The 27,500-nt window shown below is 39.1% G+C and overlaps 1 protein-coding gene across 1 annotated transcript; it reads left to right on the top strand.

Annotated features, from left to right (window-relative positions):
- hpca (hippocalcin) lies at window positions 1-27,412 on the top strand. The gene is made up of 5 exons (XM_027006386.2): window positions 1-206; window positions 19,526-19,673; window positions 21,904-22,185; window positions 24,805-24,910; window positions 25,612-27,412. The coding sequence occupies exons 2-5, from the start codon at window positions 19,578-19,580 to the stop codon at window positions 25,707-25,709; spliced, it is 582 nt and encodes a 193-aa protein (XP_026862187.1). The 5' UTR covers window positions 1-206; window positions 19,526-19,577; the 3' UTR covers window positions 25,710-27,412.
- The last annotated feature ends 88 nt before the right edge of the window (window positions 27,413-27,500 follow it).

Genomic DNA, 27,500 nt, shown 5'->3' with positions numbered 1-27,500 from the left:
TAAACCGATAGCCTTCTCTCTGACAGCACCGTGGAAGCACACGCTGCTCGTTCTCTCGCGGGGCATCCAGCGTTAACATGGTTTACGGGGCACAGCAGTAGTAGTCGCGCAGCAGAAAAGAACAAAAAGGCGCATACGCACTCGCCACACTTCCTGCCACCAGTACATATCAACACATCGAGGGGATTTCAGTCATTTTGAACACGGTAAGAAAGATACAGTCAACGCCTTCTCTTTATCTGAAATATTGATTTCAGCATTAAATTCGTAATGACGGTAGGTCGGTTATGCCTTAGACGTGCATGCCATTTAGAGGACTGCTATTCTGAATTGTAAATACTATCCTATAATGCCCACCACGCGCGGGATAACGGGTTGCCTAAATGTTTCATATCGGAAAAAGAAAAGAAAAGCTTGATTACTCAAACGCATAAACTTAACTAACCCCATTTGCTCTTTATTGCACGGTGCTCGTAGGCTCCAATGAAGAGTTTGCATTATAAGAAGCTTAGGCTACTACACCGTGTAGAGGTTATTTCGCATTTACTCTAATTCAGCAGTAGTTCGTAAATGAAACATAGGCCTACGTCTTGTGTAAATAATCGTTTCACTACTAATGTGCTACTGAGAATTAACGTTTCGTGGGACAGGGGCTGCATTCGGTGGATGCGCATGCTTTCCGGAATTCTCCTTTCGAAGCGATGAATTCGTTGACAAAACTGAATCCCCTTTGGTTGCAGTAAGGAGGTGTCCTGTGTTTATGTTTTGGACCTCGGGATAAAATTGTATGTAAGTAAAATTGTAAGTAAATTACGTGAGGTGCCTTCAAAATATATTAATTCTATAGAAGTATATTGTTCGATGTAAATAAATAATTTCCTTCACGAATATCTTTAGAGAGTGTAATAATACAATATCACCTAATGCAAATTTATTAAAACATGTCTACTATTGACATGTGCTAAGAAAACTGGCGTGTTATCATAAATTCGGTACATTTCAGGAAACACGCTATGAACAAACCACTTTAATTTTATTTAATTTAAATTTTTATGACGCATTTTGTATTGATTCTTGGTACTACACTTAAGCGCCTTTAGTATGTACATTTTATGAAGCCACCACTACAAAAATCAGGAGATTGGTCATCACTAAAGAATTCTTATCTAGGACGAGTTGATCATTACAGAACACACAGAGTATAATGTGATTCACTGGAAGATCCCACGTATTAGTACAAATAAAATACATATGGCCAAATTTGTGAGGACAGAACACTTCCCATTGCTTTTAAGTTCAAGCTTTGATACATTTATAACTGGGTGACTCTGAACATATCTGCGGCCAATTCCTACTCTCATTCCATTGATGACAGGCATTACTGTGAATACAGAATCTTGTTTACTTAGTATAAACTAGTATTATGGAACTGCTGGTGCAATATGAATGACAAATGGACACAGAGCCATACGCTGAGCCATGACTGTGTGTCTGTCAGCTGTGTGTGACTGACAGGCTGCTTGCTGAGAAAGCATCGCTGTTACGTAAGAAGATAAGAGAGGGAAATGGAAGAGGATCCAGCAGTGCCTGTGTGTTTACACTTGCTACTAGTTATTCTGAATTTCTTTTAATCTGACATATAATTACACAGAAGAAACACTGAAGGAGATTGAAGATGCTTAGCAGACAACTGTGTAAAGTGTGATGAAGATTTTATTCTTCTCCTGTACTTGTATATGTATTGGACAATCCTAAGTAGGATGTTTTTATACAAGTTTGTGTGTCTTTTGAACACTTGGTATAACTTCAGGATTACACTGAATACATGTCTCTTCATATAGGTGCTGTGAATGTCTCATCTATCATGATGTTTTACTTTGAAATTAAGTCATTAAACTCAACATTACTGAAGATGTAACAAATCAAAGATGACAGCAACTCAAGGCTGCTGTTTGGATGTGCTTTCCATTAACAGCACTATTGTATTTTATTGGATCTATGCTCTAAGTGCATGAACCATTTCCACCATGTGGCACAATTCTCACTTTGGGCCTATTTCTTCAACTTTATTCAGGAATATCTTTGGCTTTATTGTCTATTTAGTCAATTTTCACTGTGCTGCTAAATGCAAGCATGTGACAGCCTACTGGTGAAAGGTCATATATAATTATTATGGAGACATTATTATGGTCTCCTAATGGTCCATGTTTGCACTTTGATGTTCACAAAAAACAAACAAAAATGTAAGGATGATATTGAACTACTGCATGTTATCAGTCCTCTTCTAGAAACAGAGAACCTGATGCTCTGATGTTTTAATACTGTATGCTTGACTAGGTTATGACTGTTTTTCTCTCTATCATGTGAATTCATAGCTCAGTAATACCAAGAAAGCATAAAGTTCAAAGTTCAAAGTTTATTTGTCACGTATATAGTCATACATGGTATAACTGGCAGTGAAATGATTTTTGTAACTGCTCTGTCTGAGCTGAGAAGAGATACAGGGAAATGGATGTGGTTTCATGAATAAATAAATATGTTATGATGGATGAAGAGGGAATGTATAATATGTGTATATACAATGTACAATTTACAGTTTTTAGAGTTTTTTTATGATGTTATTGTGGACATCATACACAGAGTAGCCCCATCAGTTCATCAGTTGCCCTGATTCAGGGCCTGAATAGCCTGCTGGAAGAAGCTTCTCTTCAGTCTCTCTGTCTTGGTCTTCAGGGAGCAAAAGTGCTTCCCTGACCTCAACAGAGAGGAGAGCCTATTGTTGGGATGGGTGGGGTCCATCACAGTCCTCCTGGCCTTGGTCTGGCACCGCTTGTAATATATGGTCTGCAGGTCAGGAAGTTCCGTATGAGTGATGCACTCTGCTGAACGCACCACCCTCTGGAGTGCTTGTTGTCCTGCTTGGTGCTGTTCCCAAACCAGACTGTGATGTTCTCCGTGAGGATGCTCTTGATAGTGCAGGTGTAGAAGTTCCGCAGCACCTTGGAAGGCAGTCTGAAGTCTCTTAGGCGTCTGAGATGGTAAAGACGCTGACGAGCCTTCTTTGCCAGGGAGTTGGGTGTGGTGGGACCAGGACAGATCCTGCGAGATGTGAACTCCAAGGTACCTGAAACGGTCTACTCTCTCCAATGTGGTTCCGTTGATCCTAACAGGTTGGCAGTGCCATTCCTAATTCTTGCTGCAGTCCACAATCAGCTCCTTTGTCTTGCTGACGTCTAGGAAGTGGTATCGTCAGCAAACTAAATGATGATGGTAGAGCTGGAAGTGGCCACGCAGTCCTAGGTGTACAGTGAGTAGAGCAGGGGGCTTAGGACACAACCCTGGGGAGCTCCAGTGCTGAGGGTGAGGGTGGATGAGACAGTTGCCCACCCATACTGATTGTGGCTTGTCTGTTAGGAAGTTGGAGATCCAGTCACCCAGGGATGGATGCAGTCTTAGATCCTCCAACTTGGTAGTGAGTCTGGAGGGGATGATAGTGTTAAATGCTGAACTGTAGTCGAAAACAGCATTTTAACATAATTACCCCTCCCTTTGTCCAAGTGGGTCAGTGTGGTGTGGAGCAGATGTGCGATTATATCATCAGTAGAGCGGGTCTGACGGTATGCAAACTGCAGTGGGTCGATGGAGGCTGGCAGTGAAGAGGTGATGAAGTCTCTGACCAACTTTTCAAAGCACTTCATGAACGATGTGAGGGCAACAGAGTGGTAGTCGTTGAGGCAGGAAGACCGAAGTTTCTTCGGGACACGGGATGATCGTTTGAAACAGGATGCGACGATACTGAGCGTCAGGGAGAGATTAAAGATGTCAGTGAATACCGGGGCTAGCTGGTCTGCGCAGGCTTTGAGGACTCTACCGCAGATGCTCTCTGGTCTCGCCGCGTTCTTGGTATTCACTCTTTTGAACACTCTCCTCAAGTCACTGTCCGCGATGATGAGAGGGCGCTGGCCTATGGTGGGCTTTACGCATGCGCCGTTGGCTGCGCCGATAGCACCATTTGCGTTGTTAGCGCTCGCGCTGTTAGCATTAGCGTTGCTAAATGCAGCCTCGAAGCGAGCGAAGAATGTATTTAATTCATTTGCCAGAGACTTATCTGCGCTCATCAGTCCGGGGGGTGGGCTCTTGTAATCTGTGATCGTCCGTAGTCCCTGTCACAGGGTTCTAGAGCCACTCTGCTGGAACTGTGACTCTAGTTTCTTCCAGTAGCGCCGCTTCGCCGCCCTGCGCACTCCGTATGCCGCAGCCCTGTACTCGTCCATGTTCCCTGCGTTGTAGGCAGCAGTGCAAGAGTTAGTCTCGCATAGTCTCATCAACTGCAAAAATGATGCACACATCATGCCCTGACACTGTTCTGAGCATTCAGACCCTCTTAGCAATCAGCCTTTTGCCTGTCTCCTGACTGCCTGACCCCGCATACCCCGTCAGTCATGATTGCAGTGTATGAGATGTAACTTGTACTGTATTTGGGCTCCATCTCAAGGATGTATGTGGGTTACCAACCACTGAGAGCTCCTCACTTCCCCTCTCCAAAGACTCCCCAGACCTGGTCTCAGCCCTCCATTAGAGAACACTGACAGGGCGGCAATTATGCTCAGTGCCCGCACTGTGGTTGATTCTAATGATTTCTCTCAGAGCAAATGTGTTTTTCTACTGGGTAAGTGTTTTGTGTGTGTGTTTGCTTGTGTGTGTGTGTGTGTCTGTCTGTCTGCGTGTGTGTGGGGGTGTGTGTTTGTGTTTGTGTGTGTATTTAAGTGGAACTGAAAGCAGTGCAATTATTATTCACACACCCAGACAGCAGAGACACTCAACATCATACTATCTGATGCGGCTAATCAGCCCTGATGCAGTGTGTTGTACAGCTGCGTGTTGATTGTCTGCTGGAATAATAGATCCTTTTCTAAGCTAAGAGTGTATATAGTATCCTGATTCGCAAGACCTGATTTGCAATTATCCTGATCTCAACCTCCTCCATTGCCTGGGTCCACGAAGCTGTGGCACTCAAAGAGATGTTTCATGGGTGTAGGGAGAAGTAGAAAATGCCTCCAAGTCTTTTGCCTTGTCTCAGTTTCTGTGAGGTCAGGCTGACCCCCTCCTCACTGCTCTGGCTCTGGCAATTCATCTTGGCAGCCAGGGTTATCATACTTTGTATTAAGTGGCAGAATATAATTTACACAGAAGTTTTATTTGTTTGCACTGAGTTCTGTTGGTTCAGTTATCCTCCTTTATGTCTTCTTGGAAGACCTTTTACTGGCAAAAGGGAACTAAGAGGGTCACTGGTGTTTGACCAGAAGAATAATACAGGCAGTTTCTAAACTAGAGATGAGCAATGAAAGCAAACCAAATGTAGACCTTTGAAGCTGTCTCATCCTTTCTGGATTAATTGCAATTTACCAGAAGTTTTCAAAAAGCTTCACAAGATACATAGATACATAAATAAAAACATAGAGGGATCCTGCAAAGTTTATATTTTGTACAAATTTAGAGAAGCAAAATCGATGTATTAGTATACTGAGCCATTTTCTAAATGGAATTGGCAACAATTAGCAACACATTATTCCCAAGACTCCCATGTCTGCTGTAGCTCTTCTAGACTGATAGAGTTGAATGAGAGAAACAAATATTGATTACTGAAGCCTGACCTGCATAATTGTTGTACTTTAGAATAAATCAAATGGACTGGAATGGCTTTAAAATATTTTTAAGACAAGCCCAAACTCTCATTATCAAGTTTACTGAACTCACAAACACAAGCAATTGCTTTGTTTGTCACAACAGAAATGGAAATATGAAGAACAACCAAAATAATATTTATATGTTGGCAGAGATGGCAATCAAGTGTTAGTCAGGCATTGACAAATTAGAAACAGAAACAAACAAAATGAGAGACCGATATATAGAGTCACTCTTCCACACAAGCTGCACATCTTTAAAGGAATACAGATCAGTGCAGTGCATGCACTAGAAGTGCATCAAAGTGAACCCATGGTGGGCATATTTGATCTTAGACATGGAGGAGGAACCTTCCTGTGCTGAGGCTGTCTGCTGTGCCACATGATAGTAGGTAAAGGGGACAGTTTGGCTGAGAAGGCAATTTGTATTCTGATGAAAGAGGATGTGTATTTTTAGTATGGGCTTCATCACCACGGGAAATGGGAGAGTGGAGTCCATAATGTATCAAGAAACATACCTTGTAAAATATTTTCCATCCTTCAGCATTTCAAGCTGTTTTCCAAGCCCTTCTGCTCAGTGATGGATTGGGTAGTTCAAATTTCTTTGGGATCGCTGTATGCAAAGTATCTATTTAATATGTATTTTCTGTCAAGAGGATTTGGCTTTTGCAGTGTTATTCAGTATTCAGGTGAATGCTTTGGCTCCATGTAAATCTTGTTATTTCCTTATTATTCTCTCCATGCAGAAATGGCCATGGGTATGGTTTTATGTCCAAGACATTATTATGCCACCTTTTTAGTGAACTTTAATATATGTGTATAATATTGTTAATAATATTACTTTCTATGTTTTAGAATGATTATGTTTTCCATTTTCAAATATAAAAGGGAAGGGCACTTATTCTCCAGATGAGGACACATTACTGCAGTCCAGAATCACTTAGCTGCCTCTTTCTCTTGGCCAATCCTTTTCTTCTTCCGCTTCTTATCCCTTTCCCAATAAGAGCTGTTCATTAACAGATTTGCTTTCTTTCTCCCAGGACCCTGCTAGAAATACCAATTTACCACGATGGTTTAAGTGCTAGAATAGCTGGGGTTTCAGTGCCTTTCTTTAGGAAGATGAAGTTACTGACTGAAGAGAGGTGACTGCCAGTGGGTGTCAATAACTTACTAAAGGTTACTCTTGCTACAAGTATGCTATAAAAACAAAACAAGTATGCTAAAAAATTATTAAATTTTGAAGGTCTAAATTCATAAAAGTATATATGCATAGTTTATTTATTCTGCTTAAGTTGTTATTTGAATGCCTTGCAGAATTTGCAGAGGACCTCTGGAGAAAATGGCTTTGAAGGTGTGACAAGCAAAGTAGATGTTGGCATGTGATACACTTATGGGGCAAGGTGAGGCTGGCATGTTAGTTCAGTGCCAAGATAACCACACGACTCAGCCCTTTAGAGCTTTGGCAATGACTCCTGTGTTGGTGAGGGCCTGCCTCTACTCCACCCCTAAGGGAAGTGTGAGATCTGTTCTCCTTGACCTCAATACTGCTTGCCCTCTGCACACAAAGTACTGTGAGAATTTTTGTGCAGAATATGGGAGTGTCCTTGGAGTCTACTGCCCTTGGGTGAAGGATTAAAAATTAAAAAGAATAGGCAGAGTAGTTGAGATGAGATATCTCTAACCCAGTCATGAAATTAACAAAGAAATTTAAATACCATTCCCTGACATTGTCAGTTCATTTATATCCATTTTTAGACCAGGATTTGCTGTAGACCTAGGTAAAAAGGTATTGATGATGAATGACTGCTGACTGTTTAGTTCATATTACTAAATAACTATTTAGACCAAGACTAGGCTTAATTCATGCCAGAAAGTGGTCCTTAACGTTTCTATGAAAGATAAGGAATTTATTTTAAAGTTAAATAATTGTGCTGGAATAGTTGTCATATAAAATGGTGGTAACTAGAGCGGAAAGCAAAATATATAAATAAATCCTAGTGACTTAACATTTGGAACATCTTTGTCCAGGATGAGTCAGATACCAGAACCTTTAAAAATCATTTGGCATGCTTTTTTATTGATGAATTCTGCTGATTAAAATAATGGTGAGTCATTGACAGTCCACCCTATCCCCTGTGAACTTACATGAACAGCTCTGATTGGACCAAGGTCATAAAACCAGAAAAATATTAATTCATATGTTACTCTGTTATCGCTGACTGTTACATTTTCTTTCATGACATGGTTACAGTTTCTCTCATTGACTGGCTGCATAGTGTTTGCTTACACACTTGGTCAGGTACTTTACTAATAGGATCAGCTTGGCTAGAGAATGCTATATGTGTTCTTTGATCTGGTACACAGTGTTTCTCAGGCTTCAGTCAGTGGGATTTACACCTGCAACAAGACTCACAGACAACAGAGAGCAGAGAGATTGTTTGAAGTACAGATGCTCTGCTGGTTTAAAAAGGTGGACATTAGAAAGAAAAATTAATTAATTTGCCTGAATAAATAGCATATAAGAGAAAAAAGAAAGCATTTTTTAAACATGTTTCAGACAGGTATAGTATATATAATCACTTAGGTTATTTAAATTTACATTATGGCATTTAGCTGACCTAGGTCTTTAGCATTTCTGTCTACCTTTCCTTCTAAACAACCATGTTGCCTTTCTCTCAACCCTGCCAGAAACATAACCTCCAGATTCATGTAGATATGTGGCCTGTCTCAGCCGTAGAAACCTGCAGGAAACCCCACAAGGTCATGAGGTGATGATGGATGTGTTGATGTCTTCCCTTGGAGGGCGGTGAGGCTGTTGCAGTGTGGCTGGCAGGACGATGGCATACTGGTTGGTAATGGCAGCTCAGAAATCCTGTGTGAACCATGAAGCAGGGGATTTGAGAAGGGCATTAGCATAAAGCTTTTCCTGACTATTAGTCACTGCTAAAGACAAAGAGGTCAGTACAAGTGGCTTGTTTGTTTTCAAATAAGGTTACTCTTAAGAATATCTTTAACTATTTCTTTGCATCAAAATGAGAAGGAAAGAATACCTACAATTTTGTTAATAATTTTGACATAATTTGAAGGCTCTCTTTCTTTCTCTGTCTTTATTCCTCTCTGTCTCTCTGGTTGTATGTGTGTAGGTGGGAATCGTGCATGGTAAAAAAATGGTCTTAGCTGGACTTATTCTGAATGGTAACTGGAAGATAATACAACTACCATATCTCAGGGCCCATATGCTTTACCTTTATAAAAGAACCCTTGAAGTTATTGAGGTTAGGTGTGGCATATCTTACATTAAAACAAAAACAACAAAGAGTTTTACAAGGGCATATTCTGGAAGCCCTCAAATGCAAGGATACACAGTGGTGTAGCTACTAGGGGGTGGTGTGGGGGGCAATCACACAAGGGTTTTGGATCGGGGAATGGAGGTGGGGGTTGGTTCAGGAGAGTTTTGGGAAGTCTATATCATGTATCACTGTATCAAGACTGTATAATGGCTGTATCAAGTACAGAAGGCCTGAATGTGGACTGCAGTTAAGTTGGTCTAGATCCTTTGCCTATGCCTCTCTGCATCTATCCCTGAGTCTATTTGCCCTGCTGATGGACTTACTGTTGGAGGGTGATGACTTTTCTTATCTGAAACGTGTCACTTCCAGGGCTCCATTTCAGGAAGGATGCAAGAGGATTCCATTCTCCCTATAAAAAAGAGGCAAAACCCCTCCCCCTTTTATAATTGCAATTCCCACTATGCATCCCCTTTTGATCAGTTTTTCTATATGACATCACATAAGGTGTACATGATCAGTGTTTAGTCCAAATAACGGTTGGGGCAAACAGTTATTTTCCTCCCCTATACATTGCAAGACTTGGATCAACATGTAGTTCAGATAGGGTGGCTGCATTTTTGGTTACTATATTAGCATCTCTGGCAAACTATCTCTGTAAGTGGAAATGTTCATTGTATGTTAAATGCCCAAAGTTGTGATCATTCAAAAGTTTATCTATAGTGTGTTAGCTAAGATGTGATAATTATTTACCAAGAAACAATGATAATCTTTATGAAGCTCATGAAGCTTCATTTTATTTCATCAGCTAAGTTTAGACCCAAAGACTAATATGCATGATGTATGAAAAAACTCATGAGGCTCTGAATTCTTTGTAATTTGATGTGCTACTCTTTCCATGGAAAACCCCACACTCATATTTTTTATCTCTGGTATAGGAAGATTCTTTAACTGTAAATATGTAATTTATGTAATTTACCAATACACACGGCACACAAAACATTTTATAGCTCCATACTTTTGTTAAACTTTTGTTTAACCAATCAAGATCACTGATATAAAAAGAACATGTGCAATATGTGAGATTGACATGTGAGATATGTGATCTATTAAAAAAAGCATTACTAATGTTATATGTTCTGATCAAATGACATGTGGGTTTGACCTTGTAGTGTATTATAAAAAAATGATAGAATATAAAAATCTGGACAGTAAACATAAGTACTGAAATTGTAAATTTTATACATAGGTTAAGATAGCTGAAATCATGGATAGTTATAACAGTAATGAAAAGAACTGATGATTAGGAGGAGACACATTTGTGAAAAGTATCATTAAAATTGTGACAGTAAGGCTAATTATACATTTTTGTTGAAAAGAGTGGTCTAGAATTGCAAAGTTCGTTAGCCCTAAAAAAGTGAGCTAGTAGCCTAATATTTTTTTTCTCAGCAGTTATGAGTAGTAGCTATTCTTCAGTAAAGCTACAAAAATCTTCAGCATGTCACTTACCATAAGACATCCCAAAATTTCCTTTGTACTTTTTAGTGTGGCAAATAAAATATTAAGTTTCCATACTTGTGCATTACTTGCAGTAAAGACTCCAGTCAAATATCTAGCAATACAAAAATAGCTAGCTGCAACAAGAGAGAATTTGGAGCATTGCTAGAAAAACAGCTAAGAAACCAATTGTGAAGAAACAGCAGTAATAATGGAAATGTTAAAAAAGCCCACCAGAGAAAGGACTGTGAGAGAACAGTGATGCTGCTAACCTGCCAGAATACCATGGAAACAAAAATGTTTTTAAAAAATGTAGTTTGAGGCAGAAAAAGAATGAAGAAAAGTTATAAGAAGTTAAGACTAAGACTTTTTCTGTTGCCCTGGAACAGAACATTGCCCTGGATGTGTTTGTCACAGAACATAAGACATTCCTTAGAGCCAAGCCAAAGAACCAGTGTCTGCTGTTTTAACTCATGTATGCTAGCATGTAACGCTTAAGTCCCTATGAGGTGGATGCTGTAACAGATAGTAGTGAAAAATCTAATGTTGCTCTCAGTAATTTATTCTCAGATTGAAAAAGAAGCTTTGGGTATCATATTGAGAGTACATAATTTTAGAGATGCTGTATATGGCAGAAAGGGTATTCCTGCTTGTTAAAATACTTGTAAGAATAAAGTAAACAGGCCCTGGCTTGTTTAAGAAATTGGCTACTTTAAATGTGTTTGATCCATGCAAGAAATAATGAGTAGAGGTGTTTGGACAGCACTCATATATTATGCAATAATTTTTTGACTCAAGACACAAACAGCATGCATATAACAAACTAATATCTACAGTATAGTAAAAGGTGAGTTACAGGTACATGTACAATAACATATGAAATACAGAATTGTTCATAATTGTATTCACATCAGTAAATAAGTGCATAAATTCCACCCATAGAAAACATGACAAAGCAAAATCTTCATTTATCCCATTCAGTAGCACAGAATTGAGATTGAAAATGTACCATGACTACCTCTGTAAAAAACATTTCATACCATGTCCACTCCTTGACGATGGATTAACTATTCCAGACCCATAAAAGGTAAAGAATTGGCATCATGTCCCTCCCTATTAAAATGTCTCACCACAGGGGATTTCTCATCCCTTTTCCTGATCTGACATTTGTACTCACAACTTTTCATTTTCAGTCGGCATTTGGATTTGCCCACATAGCATGAAACAAAGTGACAGACTAATAGTTATTTCACAAAGGTAGATAAACACATTATTTTGTTTTCAATCTCAGTTCTGTGCATCTGAATGGGATGAAAAAACAAAGCAAATAAACTACTAGGATAACAGGAATAGTTAAGTTTATGGTAGTTACCAGAAGTTTGTTTTATCAAACCAATGAACCCCTTTATGTACAGAGCTCAAGTGCATCTTTTGAGGTTGCCAGAACACACACATGAATAAGTACATATAGACGTTTCAGAAAAGTGCACACATCAGCTTCCTGTGGACATGGGTGCTTGCATTGGGCCAGAAGTCAAACCAGGGTGACTGAGCTGTGATTGCTGAGGCTATGAGCTTACGGGCTCCCAAAAGTAGCTGGTTCAGGGCATTCAACAGTAAAACTGTTCAAGATATTAAGTCTGCACCAACTAGCCTCAAACAGGTTAGTGGGAAGACTGATTCAAAACTTCAAGCAGCCATTGAAAAACAGAAAGAAGCATACTATACACTGCAACAATGTATTGACATATTTTTATTTAGTTGTCATACCATGCTACTGGAAAAATCTGATTGTTTCTAAAAAGGGAAATCAGGACAGTTGTCATAGATGTATTCAAACTTCTCAGCCCAGGAGTAGGAAAAACAGAAGGCAAAGCGTCTCAAAGAGAAACATACTCACCTCTGTGTTTCAGTGTTTCAGGCCAAACAGAGAGAAGAGATTACAGGAAGAAACTGGATGTCATTGAAAAGATACTGTGTTAAATGACTTACCCAGTTAACACTGAGGGGTCATCTGGAGTCATGTAAATGAAATACGGGGAGCCAGAACAGAACACAAATTATCACTGAGGAACTGTTATCAGAAAAAGAAATGGAGTGTATCATAAAAAAATTGGCCTGTGTTTTTTTCTTAAGTGCCAAGACAGATGATATCATAAACTATATAAAACTGCTGGTACCAGTAGCACACTCCTTTTTCGTCCTTCATCCCTAAACATTCTTCTGTTATGAGAAATGAAATTAAATAAAACAAAATAAAATAAATAAGTGAGTTTTTCCATTCCATTTCTAAAAGGGTGTATTTTTGTGCTCAGACACAACGGATGTGCCCTGCCATATACACTTTACACTCACCAGCTACTCTGACCGCTGGACTGCTGCTGATTGGATAGCTGCTAGAGATCACATCCCTCTCAGCACCCCAGATACACTGCAATGGAAGTGGCATTGTAGTGACTGTTATGCTGGTATGACTGTCAGGAAGTTACATTTAAAAGGTCCAGTATCTTTTTTTTTTTACACACATATGTCACTGCTGATCTGGGAATGGCCTGCCGTCCAAAATATATGCAATTAAATATAAACAGATTTCCTCTCCTATCAGTAGCTATCCTTTCTCTAAAATTAAGTTAATTTTGATGCTTCAGAACCTTTTGAGAAGCTATTACATAAGAAGTAATTTGTGTCATAGCCAATAAATAAATAAATAAATTACAAAAAAATTCAGTAGATCATTGACTGCTATAAAGAAAAAAGCTGAGTTATTTTAATGTGATGCACCAGTGGTTGTACTTCTCAGGTGTGGTGCTGTCCCTGTCTGAATGAAGGTCACTATTCCCTCTTTGTGTGTCCCATTATAGAAATAGAAGGTACCTTTTAAAAGTATGAGTTCTTCAAAGGTAGCATGCTTGCAGTTGACCCATTTGTTCTGACCCTCTTCAAATGCTTTGTCTCAGAAAAATGCTTTGTCTGACCAAGGCTCTGAAACTACTGTGTACAGAGCTGGTTAAGTCTCATGTTTGCTTCTCATCATCATGTATAGTTGTGATAATGTATAATGTAGTTTATCCATGGCTTACTATATGGCATTTAGGAATGACATTCATAAAGCTTGGCCTTTCATCAGAATTTGGACCTTTCCTTTTGTTTAAAACAACAATCTTAATGGAATGTGTGAACTATATCATTTATAGAGACCATCATGGCAACACGCCTAACCAGAAATGATTGCATGGGGTTTGCATTAATACACCTACCCAACTGTAAATCTCCCATCCTGCTTTTAGCCATGACATACATTCACACACTCAAACAGTCACCCACACACTCACACACAAACAGTGCATCATGGAGGTCATGACAGCCTCCAGTGAGAGCAGCCCTCTGATAATCAGGCATCTGTACATAGCCCATGACTCTGTATTCCCCACCTCATTCCTTCATGATGAAAAAGTGATCCCTGCACTGTGTAAAGCCAGGTTGCCATTATAACTGTGATTTTTATGCATTTTTTACTGTATGATTTTTTACTGTGAGAAGTGAACTTGGGCTGCTCCGATAAGCACTTCTGTGCTTGCAGATCCACACTGTCAAAGTGAAGGGGTGGGAGATGCACATTCTATACAGTTGCATTTTCATCCATCTTCCTGCAGTTGGTTCATTTACATCTCCCCACCACAGACAGCTCTGTGTCTCTTTCTGAGTAATATCCCTTAATTCACATGCTATCATTTGCTCTACTGTTCAGTGAATCTGAGGGATAGGCATGTGTAAATCCAATCCTAGGTCTGGCACATGTTAAATTATAACAACTATGGGCTTTCTGCCCCCTTTTGTTCTAATGGATGGACAGCTAAGATTTGCAACAGTCCCTACTGAGGAATTAAATGAAGAATGCAAAGTGAGCTGGTATTCTCGCTTAGACAGGAGGGACTTCACCCACCGAGGACACAACCTCATTGTTATTTTTACTGCCTTCATTAGAATTCTTTCTCTCTCCCATCATCTCTTTCTCTCTCTTTCAGCATTGCTCGCTGAATTGCCCCCCTTCTCTCCTCCTCCTCTTCCTCCTCCTCCTCCTCCCATTTGAACTATCCATGAAATAAATGCTCCACTGATGTAAGTCAGGGTTTGTCCCCTGATGACTTCATTAAGGGCTGGACTTGCCACTTGTGTAAAGACTGGAATAGCCCAGTGGTCCAGTGCTTCTGTGATGTTTCTGGAGGCTTCTAGAGGGAGACATCACTGTGAAGCTATAAGGATGTTGTATAAGTGACAAAAGATTAAATTCTACACTTAGCTTCAGAAATGCTGCTGACATTCCTATGAGTTGTAGGATAGACAGCCTGTTGGCCAAGCAAACCCTACAGCTTAGTGGCACTAGGGATGTCAACAAAGGATTTGCATGGAGGAGGCCCACTTTTGCTTCTGTGAGATCACAGATACCCCTGTAATGTTGCTGGGATGTTAGCATGGTGATTTATTTATTTATTATTTTGTGTATGTGTGTGTGTGTGTGTGTGTGTGTGTGTGTGTGTGTGTATGTGAGTGTGTATGTGTGTGTGTGTGTGTGTGGTGAGTGTGTATGTGTGTGTGTGTATGAGTGAGTGTGTGTGTGTGTGTGTGTGTGTGAGTGTGTGTGTGTGTGTGTGCGTGTGTGTGTGTGTGTGTGTGTGTGAGTGTGTGTGTGTGTGTGTGTGTGTGTGAGTGAGTGAATGTGTGTGTTTGAGTGTGTGATTGAGTGTGTGTGTGTGTGTGTGGGTGTCTGTGTCTGCATTGCATGTCTTGCTGGAAGGGGATGGAAGAAGGACTGAGAGATGGAAAGCAGAGGAAATAAAGTGAGAAAAATGAGGCTGTCTCTCTCGTGAACTTGATTTGAACTTGATTCAAAGATTTAAAGATACTGAGAAAAAAGATACTCAGAGGAGTGGCAACTAGGGTGAAATTTAGAGGGGCTAAAAGAGAGACACAAGGAGAGACAGTACCATGATTTAAAGAGATCAAAATTGTTTGCCATGTCAGATTGCTTCTGTGATTACCAGATTGCTTCTCTGATTACATTTCTCAAAAATGTAAAGGGGTTATGCAGATAAAAAGTCAAGGGATGAAAAAAAATCAATTCTTCTATCTTTTTGCTTCTGCCTTTTTATAGATGCTGCAATATGATGCTCACAGTGTGTGATGTGCTTTTATACTCTGTCCAGAATTTCTTTCCCTTTGTTTTAATAGTTGGTATGCTGTGTCACTCTCAGCCTCAGCCCTTGTGCTTGTAGAGCTTGTTAACAAGCATATTTTCTTCTTTCTGGAATGCAAGGTCATGTGTGTGTGTGTGTGTGTGTGTGCGTGTGTGTGTGTGTGTGTGTGTGTGTGTGTGCGTGTGTGTGTGTTCGTGTGTTCGTTTATTTTCTTCTGTTTTTCTGTTTTTTTTTTAAAGAATGTCTCTTTTTTCCTTAAGATCATAACAGCTATGTCCCCTTAGATACATCCATCAATTCTTATAAGCATGCATACATTTATTCGTAACCCACAGGATGCGAGCAGTACATGACATAAACTTAACATCTTTTAGCATCTTAGAAGTTAGAGCTATTGAAAGTTGTGGATCTATTATAACTGAGCATTGTTCTTAATCTTGACTTGATTAATAGTTGATGTTTTGGATCCAGTACTACACAGTGGCCCAGTTCTCAATGCCTCAGTGCACAGTAGAAACCTATTCTCTAAAGCACAGTGAATTATAAACATAGTTCAACTTTAAAGATGCTAAAAGAAAGATACAATCCATACCTTGAAGAACTCAGCACATTTTTAAACTTGTCAAGTCTCATTTGTAAGTGTTTTCAGTAAAACCAAAAAACACCTAAACAACAATGGACAATGTTGATGTCATTACAGAGGAGAAGATAATGCAGAAAAGGAAACACACATGTCTTTATTTTCTATTTTATTTGAATCTGTCACTGTTAATTTGATTATATACTGTGAAAAGAAAAATGTTGACAAAATTAGATGCCTATCCAAAGGAAAATACAAACCATAAGAATATTCTGGATATAAATCTCAAAGATTATGATACAACATACATATAAAAATGTGTGAAGAACATCTGATTCACAGAAGCTGTTTATTTAAACTGTTTTAATTCAAGAGTTCAAACACCCCCACAATGGTGTTCAGCCCCCACCTCCTGTAAAAATTGTGCTAGAGAGAAAACATGAATATAAAATAAGTAATAAGGAGGTACTGAATACTCAAATGCATTTTTGTTAAGCCATACACTTGTCCACTTTAACTCTCCTCTTGTCAATATTAACACCTGTGAACATTAACATATACCACCACTGAACTTGATTCATATTGGTCCTTAGTGATATCCTATCCTGTCTGTAGTGTTCATTACATATTAATCTATGCTTTCATAGCTGGATTAACAGCACAGCTGCTGCTAATCCACAGGGAGAATGGGAACAGTTATTTGGGAGATGAGCTGGAATGGGATGGGAAGCTTGTCCTAGACATTTCCTCTGCACATGTGGGACACTGTTTAAAAAGTGGATTATTATTTAAACCTAGTGGCTAGTGAAGGAAATGGCAGTTTTGAGAAACTGAAGCATAACAGAAAAGAGCAATAAGTGTAGAGAGGCACAGGTGTAGACTGGAGGTGAATTCTCACCCATGTCTAAGTTTTGGTTGAGTATTTTATCTAGAAAAGTTTTAATGGAATAGATTTTTACCTCTACTCATGAAATTGTAAACTGTAAACCATATTTGTAAACAGGAGAGAATGTGGATTGCATGAGAAAAATATGAGAATGATGAGAACGGTATAAAATCATCTTCATTCCTCCTCTCCTTGCCTCTCCTCTCGGCAGTGGATTCTCTGTCTGAAGTTCAGGAAGTATTCAAACACATATGGCTCTATGTGCTCTAAGTGGACCTGTACTGACCGGTATACTGTATGGGCTTATGGAGCATTACATGACACTCACCTGTTCCCATTCTCTCTAGTGCAAGAAAAGTACTGTTAATTCTAATGAAAGTAATGTTAAAGCTAAATAATGATGTTGGCTTGGTTCGAAAAGGGTACACAGAGAATGTGTGAGTCAGAGAATGACACAACAGAGCTTCACCCAGAGCCAACACTAAATGCAGACCAGGAGCAGCAAGCTAATGTTAGTGGCACTCCTAATAGTGAGGAGCCTGTTGATATATGTAAAGGGTATTTCAGAGCAGGAGCAAAAACATCTGAAACACCTGAACTATGACATTAGCAATAATGCATGTAAAGTTCAGTGGCTTGATTGTTGGTCAGGGGGTCAAATTTAGCATTTTTGTACACATGTGCAAACACAGACACACACACACACACACACACACACACACACACACACACACACACACACACATACATACATAATAGTACACACAGACATAATATATGGCATTATATAAATGTTACATTATTAAATTATTTTATATTTTCATTATATATGATCAAATGTAACAATTTACCAAATAGTTATCACTTTAGGTAAATAAATTTATGTTGTTATATCTCCTAACAGAAATCTGCCTTTTATTCACTGTAGAAATTCAGAATCCAATACTTTAAGATTTATTAATACTGATTGATACACTTGCCAACATGTAAATAAGCATAAGTACCAGCATTTTCTTCCCTCTTCAATCATGGCTTAAAGCACTTTTAAATGCAATAAGTTCTAGAGCTCACTAGGGCTGATAAAACTGCAATAGCAGTTTTGAATGATGGCATTAAGTCCCTATGAAATGGTACTCTTCAGGCTACAATACCAGATCCAGAGAGAATTAAGAGCACCTCAGTTTACGCCATGCTGCCCAATACTATTTGAGGCAGTTCCACATGAATTCTGACCTTAACCTTCAGTTCAATTACCGTTCAGAACTTTCTGCTTTAGATTTGAGTTGCCCTTTACTCACAGTCAGCAACTGAGACCGAGAAAGGCTGAAAACGCTGGTCCAAGCAATGCATATCAGGCAGCATACTGAAATCATCCATGGAACAGTTGTGTGCTGGTTGGAAAGCTGCAGTATTCAGAAGGCCACACCGGGGTCGAAAACTAAACTGACCAGTACACTGGGTCATTTGAGAGAGGGAGTGCATGTTTATCTGAGTCTCTGGGGTGGACAGAGGCAGTTGTGCAAGAGCTGGAACTCCTCAGAGCATATTGGGCTGAGAGGGCTTTATATAGTTTGCTTATCCTTCAGCTTCCTCAGATGGGCATAATTATCCCCAGAGTCCAGAAAACATGATGTAGGAAAAATAAATTAGATAGGTCACCACCTACATACTACAAAATAGATCATCCTCAGACCTGACACTGACAGAAGCTTAGAAAGATACCTTGTTATTTGATATTTTTCTTTCTTTTTTTCACTTATGCAAGCATGCTTAGGTCAGATTCTATCTCTCATGAAGGCTAGCTTCAGATCATCATCAGGCCCACAAGCCTGATATGTGTGGGCTGTACATGATGTCTGAAGCTTCCAGAGCTCCAGGAGCTGTTCTCTGCTTCTCCTCCTCTGGGGTTTCGTCACTGTAGCTCATGTCCCAGCTGGGCTGGTGCCCTGCTGGCTGTCTGATCTGCAGACAGTGTGGGCGACTGGGCTATTAATTACAGCAGATTTTGGCTCCCATACTTGTGATTGTGTTTTTAAAATATGTCATGAAAACATTTACCTCAAACAGATGTTTTTTTTTTTCCATTTTGCATTTTGGAGTGATTAACCTGATTTGGGATTTTGTTTCATCTGCTTAGTGGGTACAGGGACCTTTTGAGCCTTAGGGTAAGTGAGTCAGGAAGGACTGATTAATTCACTAACATATGCACATGTATTCATTTAATTAAACAGACTGTGTATGACATACTTGCACACATTCTGCTTAATTACACCTGTAATGTCAGAAGTTTGTTACAAAATGTATACTTTTCTGTCTTTATGGTTAGCCGATGTATGGTTATTTTTGCACATTAAAGATAGGGGACTCTCCCATGATTGGTGTGTTTTTGTTGGCAGCTCTGACCAGGGGCCTTGGTGTCGTCGCTGTGCACACAGAGACCCGGTCGACATGGGAAAGCAGAATAGCAAGCTCAGGCCAGAGATGCTACAGGACCTGAGGGAGAACACTGAGTTTTCTGACCATGAGCTGCAGGAGTGGTACAAGGTGAGAAAAACAACCTGTCAGCCAAGACATGAATGGTATCCACAATTTGCTCCTTTAGTTTTGCAGTTGCCATGAAACTAATGTTCCTAACAAATTTAGAGAACATACTACTGAACACCTAAGCATCTTTAAGGCACAATCTCACTGTAATTGGTGGACATAACTGTAAATGGTGGACATAAGCTTCCCCTTGTTAGCTATGTGTTAGTGTTGTAGCTTCAGTACAAAATAATATAAGCAAAATGTGGGAACCAAACATGTCTTTGCTAAATGACATCATTTGGAGCAAGGAAAAATTGCGTAAATGTAATTTTTTGCCCAATGTTTCCTTTACAAGCTCCAAAAAAAAAAAGTAACTTTTGATGTATTATGCTTTACCGCTTCATAATAACGAATGTGCAAATATCTGAAATACCCTTTACATATATTCCAGAAAAAGTAATAATGGGGTCAACTGAAAGGTCATACAACCATTGTTTCACATGATTTTATTTATCCAGGCCCTGGGCCACAGGCATCGAGGAGCATAAAAGCAGCTCTTTCCCCAGAGATAGGACACTGCATCTCTGTGAAGAGTGGTCATGGAAAGTGAACTGCAGTAAGAGGCCCTGAGTCCCAGGCTCGGGCACTGCTGTGATGAACCTGAGGGGAGGCCTGGATGCCTGCAGTAAATATACAGTTATATGAGTGGATGAAAGCAGCGTGTATTAAAATGTAAGCTGCAGAGAGTCGTGTTGGCCAAAGGACTGAGAAAAGAGCTGAACAAACATGTTCTGGCCTGTGCTTTGTCACTCTGTTTACATTCTGTTTTGCAACACCTGGAGGAACCAGGTACATATACATGAATTCTGTTTTTAGACTACAGCTTAGCATTTAATACAATGCTACGTTCAAGGCTCAAGGCTTCAAAGGCTTAGAGTCCACCAGTGTTTGTACTGATGGATTCTTGATTCTTTTCTTGTCAAGCAGAAAGCAAATGGTTAAAAAGAATCTTGTGTTTCCACTCCTCAATTTCTCAGGACTGGTGCCCCTCAAGGCTGTGTGTTGTCTCCTTTGGTATAATCTCTGTATAACAGGGACTAAATATCAAATTCAGATTTAGTGAAATTGTACATACTTGCAGATAATACAACAATAGTGAGACTGATATCTAATGATGATGGAAAATGCATACAGGAGCTGTACTGAAATGGAGTAGGGTAAATAATTAAAGCCTGAACACTGATAAATCATTGATAAAACAAAGTAACGAGTGGTTAAATTCAGGATCTCTGGATAATTTAGGACCTACCACCTCTGGCCATTAATGGTCAGGGGGTGGCGAGGGTTTACTCTGTAAGCTCCTGGGGACAACCATCAGTAAGTCACTTAAATTAGAACACAACACTGCTGCCTTGCTGGAAAAAGCTCATCAAATGCTTTCCTTTGTAAGACAGCTTAGGAAATTTGGTGTGACTGGAGACTTTATGTTATACTTTTATTGAGCTGTGGTAGAAATTGTGCTGACCTTTTCAATACGTGTCTGGTATGATAATGCAGCAGCTTATGGTTAAAGAAGGTGCTGCATTATGCTCCTAAAATCATTGGTTGTGAACTCACATCTGTTGTCTCTATATACATCAATGGAATGAAAAAGAAAGCATTAAAAATTCATGCAGATGGTTCACCCCGAGCACAAAACCTTTTTAAACTGCTCCCTTCTGGTAAAAGGTTCCAGGGCATCTTATGTAGACCATCTTGGTTCCATAACAACATTTATCCTTCTGCCATCAGACTGTTATACTCCACACCACAACAATGTGTCTTAGCAATGTGTTGTATATTAATGGTTTTTAATGTTTTATTAATGTGTTTCAGTGTATTTAAAAGTGTTTTTTATTGAAGCAATGTGTGTCAGATGTGTAGATGTTTGTGCTTGAGTGACACTAAAAAAGATTCCTCTCAGTAAAGCACTGACTTATATGGCAATAAAGTACTGTAACTTCAAGCTTGAACCCACTCAGGATTAGAGAAGAAGGCTAAATGTTTAAATTCTTCCTGTATGATGATATAATTCCACAGAGAACCACTAAAATATATAGGACTAATTTAGATGTAGAAATGTCATCCTGCAATATTGCATTGCTCACATTTTACAAATTACAAATTGCGCTGTGTTTCTGTGTTATAAGATTCGATCAAAGTGTAAGTCTTAATACTGTCACTAAAACAGGCTTTTCCCTCTTGGTAGGGGTTCCTTAAAGACTGCCCGAGTGGCCACCTGAATGTGGAGGAGTTCAAAAAGATCTATGCTAACTTCTTCCCATACGGTGATGCCTCCAAGTTTGCTGAGCACGTCTTCCGCACATTTGACACCAACAACGATGGCACTATCGACTTCCGGGAGTTCATCATTGCCCTTAGTGTGACATCTCGGGGAAAGCTGGACCAGAAGCTCAAATGGGCCTTCAGCATGTATGACCTGGATGGAAATGGCTACATCAGTCGTGAGGAGATGCTTGAGATTGTGCAGGTCAGAGACCATTCTGGGAGAAACGGTGCAGACAGGTTTTATAATGCACAGAGGCTAAAGGCTAGCATGACTGCTATTGGCTCAAGGGGTAAGATTTTTACATTTGAATGGTGATGGGATTTAATTAAAAGTGAAAAATGACCAACATTTATCATCTTGACTCTTGGTATTCTAATGTTATTTCTGCATTTCAGTTACTCAGGAGTCCACCTGGACCCACTCTTGTTAAAGTCACAAAAATGCTTTGAAAGCTATTTTAAAAATGTTTTCATTTGGTTCCTATTCAACCAACACTATAACTCCCAATTAAAACTACAAATCACTATGCTGTGAAGATGGTTTTGACTTCGCTGTGAAATCCTATACTGGTGACACTCTGCTAATGAGTCAGTGAGTGGCTGGTGAATTTGTTGAGCAGTCTGCGGTCTGCTTATATCAGATCTTGGAAATGCTATTAATGCAGTGTTAGCTTGAGGTCAGCATTTGTCCTTGGCTGGGTTTGTACCACATATGACCACGTTATAACTTATTAACGTTATAATGTTATTATAGGCTGTGTGGATTTGAAACTTTACATTGGTGGGCCTCATTCAGTAGTTTCTGGTATAAGACCTTGTGGTTAGTTATGATAAACACCACCAGGGAAAACTAAACATTATAAAACTAGATATAATGTATTGACATAAAGACATATAAACCCAACTATATTTATTAATTGTAACTGCTTTTGTAAGTGTGGCCATGTGTGGGGGTGAAATGCATTGACCCATGGTGGTATGGTCTGAGGCGGGGTTTAGAAGCATGTTCCAATGGAGAGCACTACCACAGGTGCTCACCTACAGCCAGACTCAGCAGCACTGTGCCGTGTGTGAAGACCCTTGGCCTGTGATGTCACAAGGGGAACATCCATAACAATGGAGTGTAGGGGTGGAGGGATGGTGTCAGCAGCAGCTGTGGTACTGTTCCCTTGTGGATTAGCAAGTTAAATTTAACCAGGATTTACCCCAGTGTGCAGAACAGTTGGGATTATCTTCAAGCTCATGGATGTCACGGTTGGCTGGTACACAGGGATTGCAGACTGTAAGGTGAGAGTGGAGAGACATAATACCAGAGGACAACTCTTCTCTAGCCTCTTCCACTCCGTTATATCATTAAACTGGAAATGTCCATATATATATATATATATATGGACATTTCCAGTACACACACACACACACACACACACACACACACACACACAAACACACACACACAGAGAGAGAGATGTGCTTATATCTTAATAGCTGTGAGTAAGGGATGGAGTTTTTGCAGGCCTCAGAATGTGAAGTGTTGTACTGCAAATGGGAATGGGAGACTGTAGGTTTATAATAGATGATGGTATTTAAACAAGAATTTCCAGACTTAACTGAAACATCCATAAAAAAAAGTTATCCTCATGACAGGATGTGCTATACTTCATGGTCTGGGTAGAACTTGGAGAAGGAAGAAATAAATGATTGGAGCTCTTCTAATGTGCATGCACCAGTGCCAAAATAAATCACCAAAGTATCTCACAAATACTAAGAGTACATGTCTAGTATGTTGCTTTAAAGACGTTTCCCAACAAATCCACCAAAGTGGTTTGCATAGGATGGTCCCAGTTTAGTTCCAATACTAACTCCTCTTATTTTTGAGCAGTATTTGGAGTCAAAGGTGAAGCAGTTTGTAGTGAACACAAGTTCCGACAGTCTTTAGATAAATTCTGTAGGAGGGTTCTTCTCAGGTCTTATCTCAAAAATATTTTAAAGCTCTTCATCAGGGATGAGCATGTATAAATTTTTATTGTGCTTTGAATAGTTTCAGTTTCAGAAAAAAGTAATTAGTTGGAACATAGCATTTGTTCTTTCAGTCATTCATGGATTTGTAGAAAGTGTGAAGAGTCTTTAACACATGTTGTTAAGGACTAAACAATTGGTTTAAAAATGTCATCCAGAAATTGAGGTATAATTTCTGTTGGGCTGGGACAAGCATCATAATGTATCTATATTAGGACATCCATAATTGTTTTCTTTGTGAATTTTAGGAAGAAGATAGAAATGACAGAAAGGATTATCTACAGTAAGATTCTGTGCAGAATCTAAGAAGAGTCCTGCTAAGAAGAGTCCTGCCAGAGCTTTTCTGTCTATAAAATCTAGTTTAGGAAAGCTGCATGATTGCTTCTCTATTGTAAAGGTCTTTTCTCCAAACGACAACAGCTCCAGCCTTATCAGCTATCTTAACAACAATGTGACTCCATATGTTCAAATTTGTTAGAAGACTCTTTCTTTGTTAGATTAAGTTGCTTAGTATGTTATACATACATACATGCATCTATCTATCTATCTATCTATCTATCTATCTATCTATCTATCTATCTATCTATCTATCTATCTATCTATCTATCTATCTATCTATCTATCTATCTATCTATCCTATCTATCTATCTCTCTCTCTCTCTCTCTCTCTCTCTCTATATATATATATATATATATATATATATATATATATATATATATATATATATATATTCAAGAGCATTAAGAAGAGAGTTCAACTGCAGAATCCTTCTTAATCCATCATACTCCCTCTCCTGTGTTTTAGGCCATCTATAAGATGGTGTCATCGGTGATGAAAATGCCTGAGGATGAGTCCACACCGGAGAAAAGGACAGATAAGATCTTTAGACAAATGGACCTGAACAATGATGGTAGGAGAAAAAACTGTGTGTCTCTGTTGTGAAGGCTAGGGTTGATGGACATCTCTCATAGACCCTGTTTAAACTCATGCAATTTGAGTATCGGGATTATATCTGAATAGGGATTATCCACATAAATGTGCAAGTGTAAACACACCCATGATGCATTTAAAATGGATTTAAATGTTTCTACTTCAGGATGTTGTCTGAGACTACATTTAAACCAGACATACAGTGTAAACACAGCCACTTATCTGAGTCACACTTTGCAACCAAAAACTCTCCCCATCTCATCACATTACATGATATAACAAGCCAGGAACCACTTCAAACTGGAAATGCCAAACTTTCACTTTCTTTAACTTTAGGAGAAAAAAAAAACATCATACAGTTGCATTTGTTTAATTTCATTGTTGTTGCATTATTTATGTACATCACAAGAAAAGAGAAGCAACAGGCAGCAACATTAGATGAGGAGTCGCTTTTTTGAGCTAAATAGCTATCAGATTCCAATCTGGCTAACTGGAGATGCGTTTGAGTACATATTATAAATGCATGTGGTTAAAATCTTGTTAGGATAGAATTAAGATAGAAATCACATAAAACAACCAACTGTGCACAGGGTCAAAGATCATTGTGTTTAAAAAATTACCATTGAAATAAATCCATAGTTCTTATCTTTGGGCCTCACGTTTGCTATCTATTCCACACAGGGAAGTTGTCTTTGGAGGAATTCATTAAAGGTGCCAAAAGTGATCCTTCTATCGTGCGGCTACTGCAGTGCGACCCCAGCAGTGCCTCACAGTTCTGAGTCCCACAAGAAATGTGTGCTCGATGCATGAAGGTTCTCGTCTCTCATCGTTATTTGTGTTCCAGATGGAAGAGTTCTAAGAAAAAATATAAATAAACAAGTGCATCAGTTTTACTTTGAGTTTCTTCAAGAAAGGACATGCATACATGTGAAGAACAAAGGCAACATCTGCAAAGACGTCTGCTGTCTGCTGCGCTTCCCCTGACCATATCTCAACGGTGACCCATGGAGCACTTGATACCCGGCGTTCAGCCATTGGCACGTTCCAGTCTCCTGGCCTGGAGGGACTGTTCCCTGGGAATTCTGCATGCACTCCCTCTCCAGCCAGCTTACCCACCCTCTTCACTTCACCCACTCCAATGTCTGTCCTGTTTTTACTTTTTTTTTTCTTTTTTTTCACTGATAGCCCAGTTTTCTTTTTTATATCCTTACTGATATGTATATACACATTATAATAACATATAGAACACATTTTAAAAAGGCAACTGTAGGTTTCTTTTTACTCACTTGTGAATGAAGACAGTATTATGTAGCTCAAGTAAGTATCCAAAGTAGCCTCCTGTAGACACAGTGGACTGATGGATTGAATATGTTTTTTGTTTTTTGTTTTTTGTTTTTTGCTATGGCATTTATGATTTTTCATAATAAGAAACATACTGAAAATCCCATTGTTTAATTTTTTTGTTGATTTTACTTTGTTTTTCTATATATGTATTGTTTTCTCCACATTATTTATTTTTGAATTTTATTTTGCAGTGTCATTTTGATGGCAGCAGTAATTGATTCAGATAAGTTAACCTACAGGAGTTTAATGTGAAGGAAAATTATTTTATTACTGCTGGAATGAGATGGAAGAGAGATTTCAAGCTCTATCTATAAGGTGAACTGCGGACGACTTTGCAAAGCATTGTATGAAATATTTGCATCAGGGGATACATTCCATTGTGTTTGGAATCAGATGCTTGTAGCACATGATCTGAGATGCTTTGTGTGTGTGAACATGAGGGTGATGTACGCATGATACAATGCATGTGTGTGTGTGTGTGTGCGCACATTAACTTTATATTACTATGTGTCGTTAAATGCAGTATGTTTTTAGGTAATACTGTGTTTTTGAAACCCTGGAATAAGTGGCAAATTGTCCTGCAACACATAATTCTCAAATTTTGCAGAAGGTGCTCATAAAATTTTGTTTATTTCAAAACCTCAGTCACAACACAGAAGAGAATGTAAAATACAATAATTTATGAGCACATCTCAGTTTAGACAAAATGCATCATTAATACATCTAAAAAGAGTCATCACAGCAATTGGTAGCGCTAAGGGCTTATCTCCACTCTTGACAGGAGTGTATGAAAACATCACTCAGTTTTGTCTAACCAGATTGTAACGTGTCACTGTGCAGCTGCTCTCCTCTTGTCCTTTGTGCACACTTATGGAGCTTTGGTCCCCGCAGCTCTGGTATTGACACATTCCCACCTTTTTTCTCACTCAACAGCTGTTAGCATCTCTTTGCTACCCTATTTGTACCAAGACTATATATATATATATATATATATATATATATACACGATTCTACAAGTTTATGGCACGCATCACCTCTCAAACAATCTTTTATGTTGCATGAATATCTCATGCGAGGGTGTCGTGAATGGTCTCCCTATGCTGTCACTGATAAATATAGTTATGTGTTTGAAACCTCAGCTGGGATTGTTTTGTGTTTTGTTACTTACACCACAACTTGAAATTCAGCATTGTTTTATTGGTAGCCTATAGGTCCAGTTTGTGCAG

Source organism: Electrophorus electricus, chromosome 8 (assembly GCF_013358815.1).
Source record: "Electrophorus electricus isolate fEleEle1 chromosome 8, fEleEle1.pri, whole genome shotgun sequence".
Lineage (NCBI taxonomy): Eukaryota > Metazoa > Chordata > Actinopteri > Gymnotiformes > Gymnotidae > Electrophorus > Electrophorus electricus.
The sequence above is the reverse complement of the archived record's forward strand: the minus strand, read 5'-3'. Positions and strand labels throughout refer to the sequence as shown.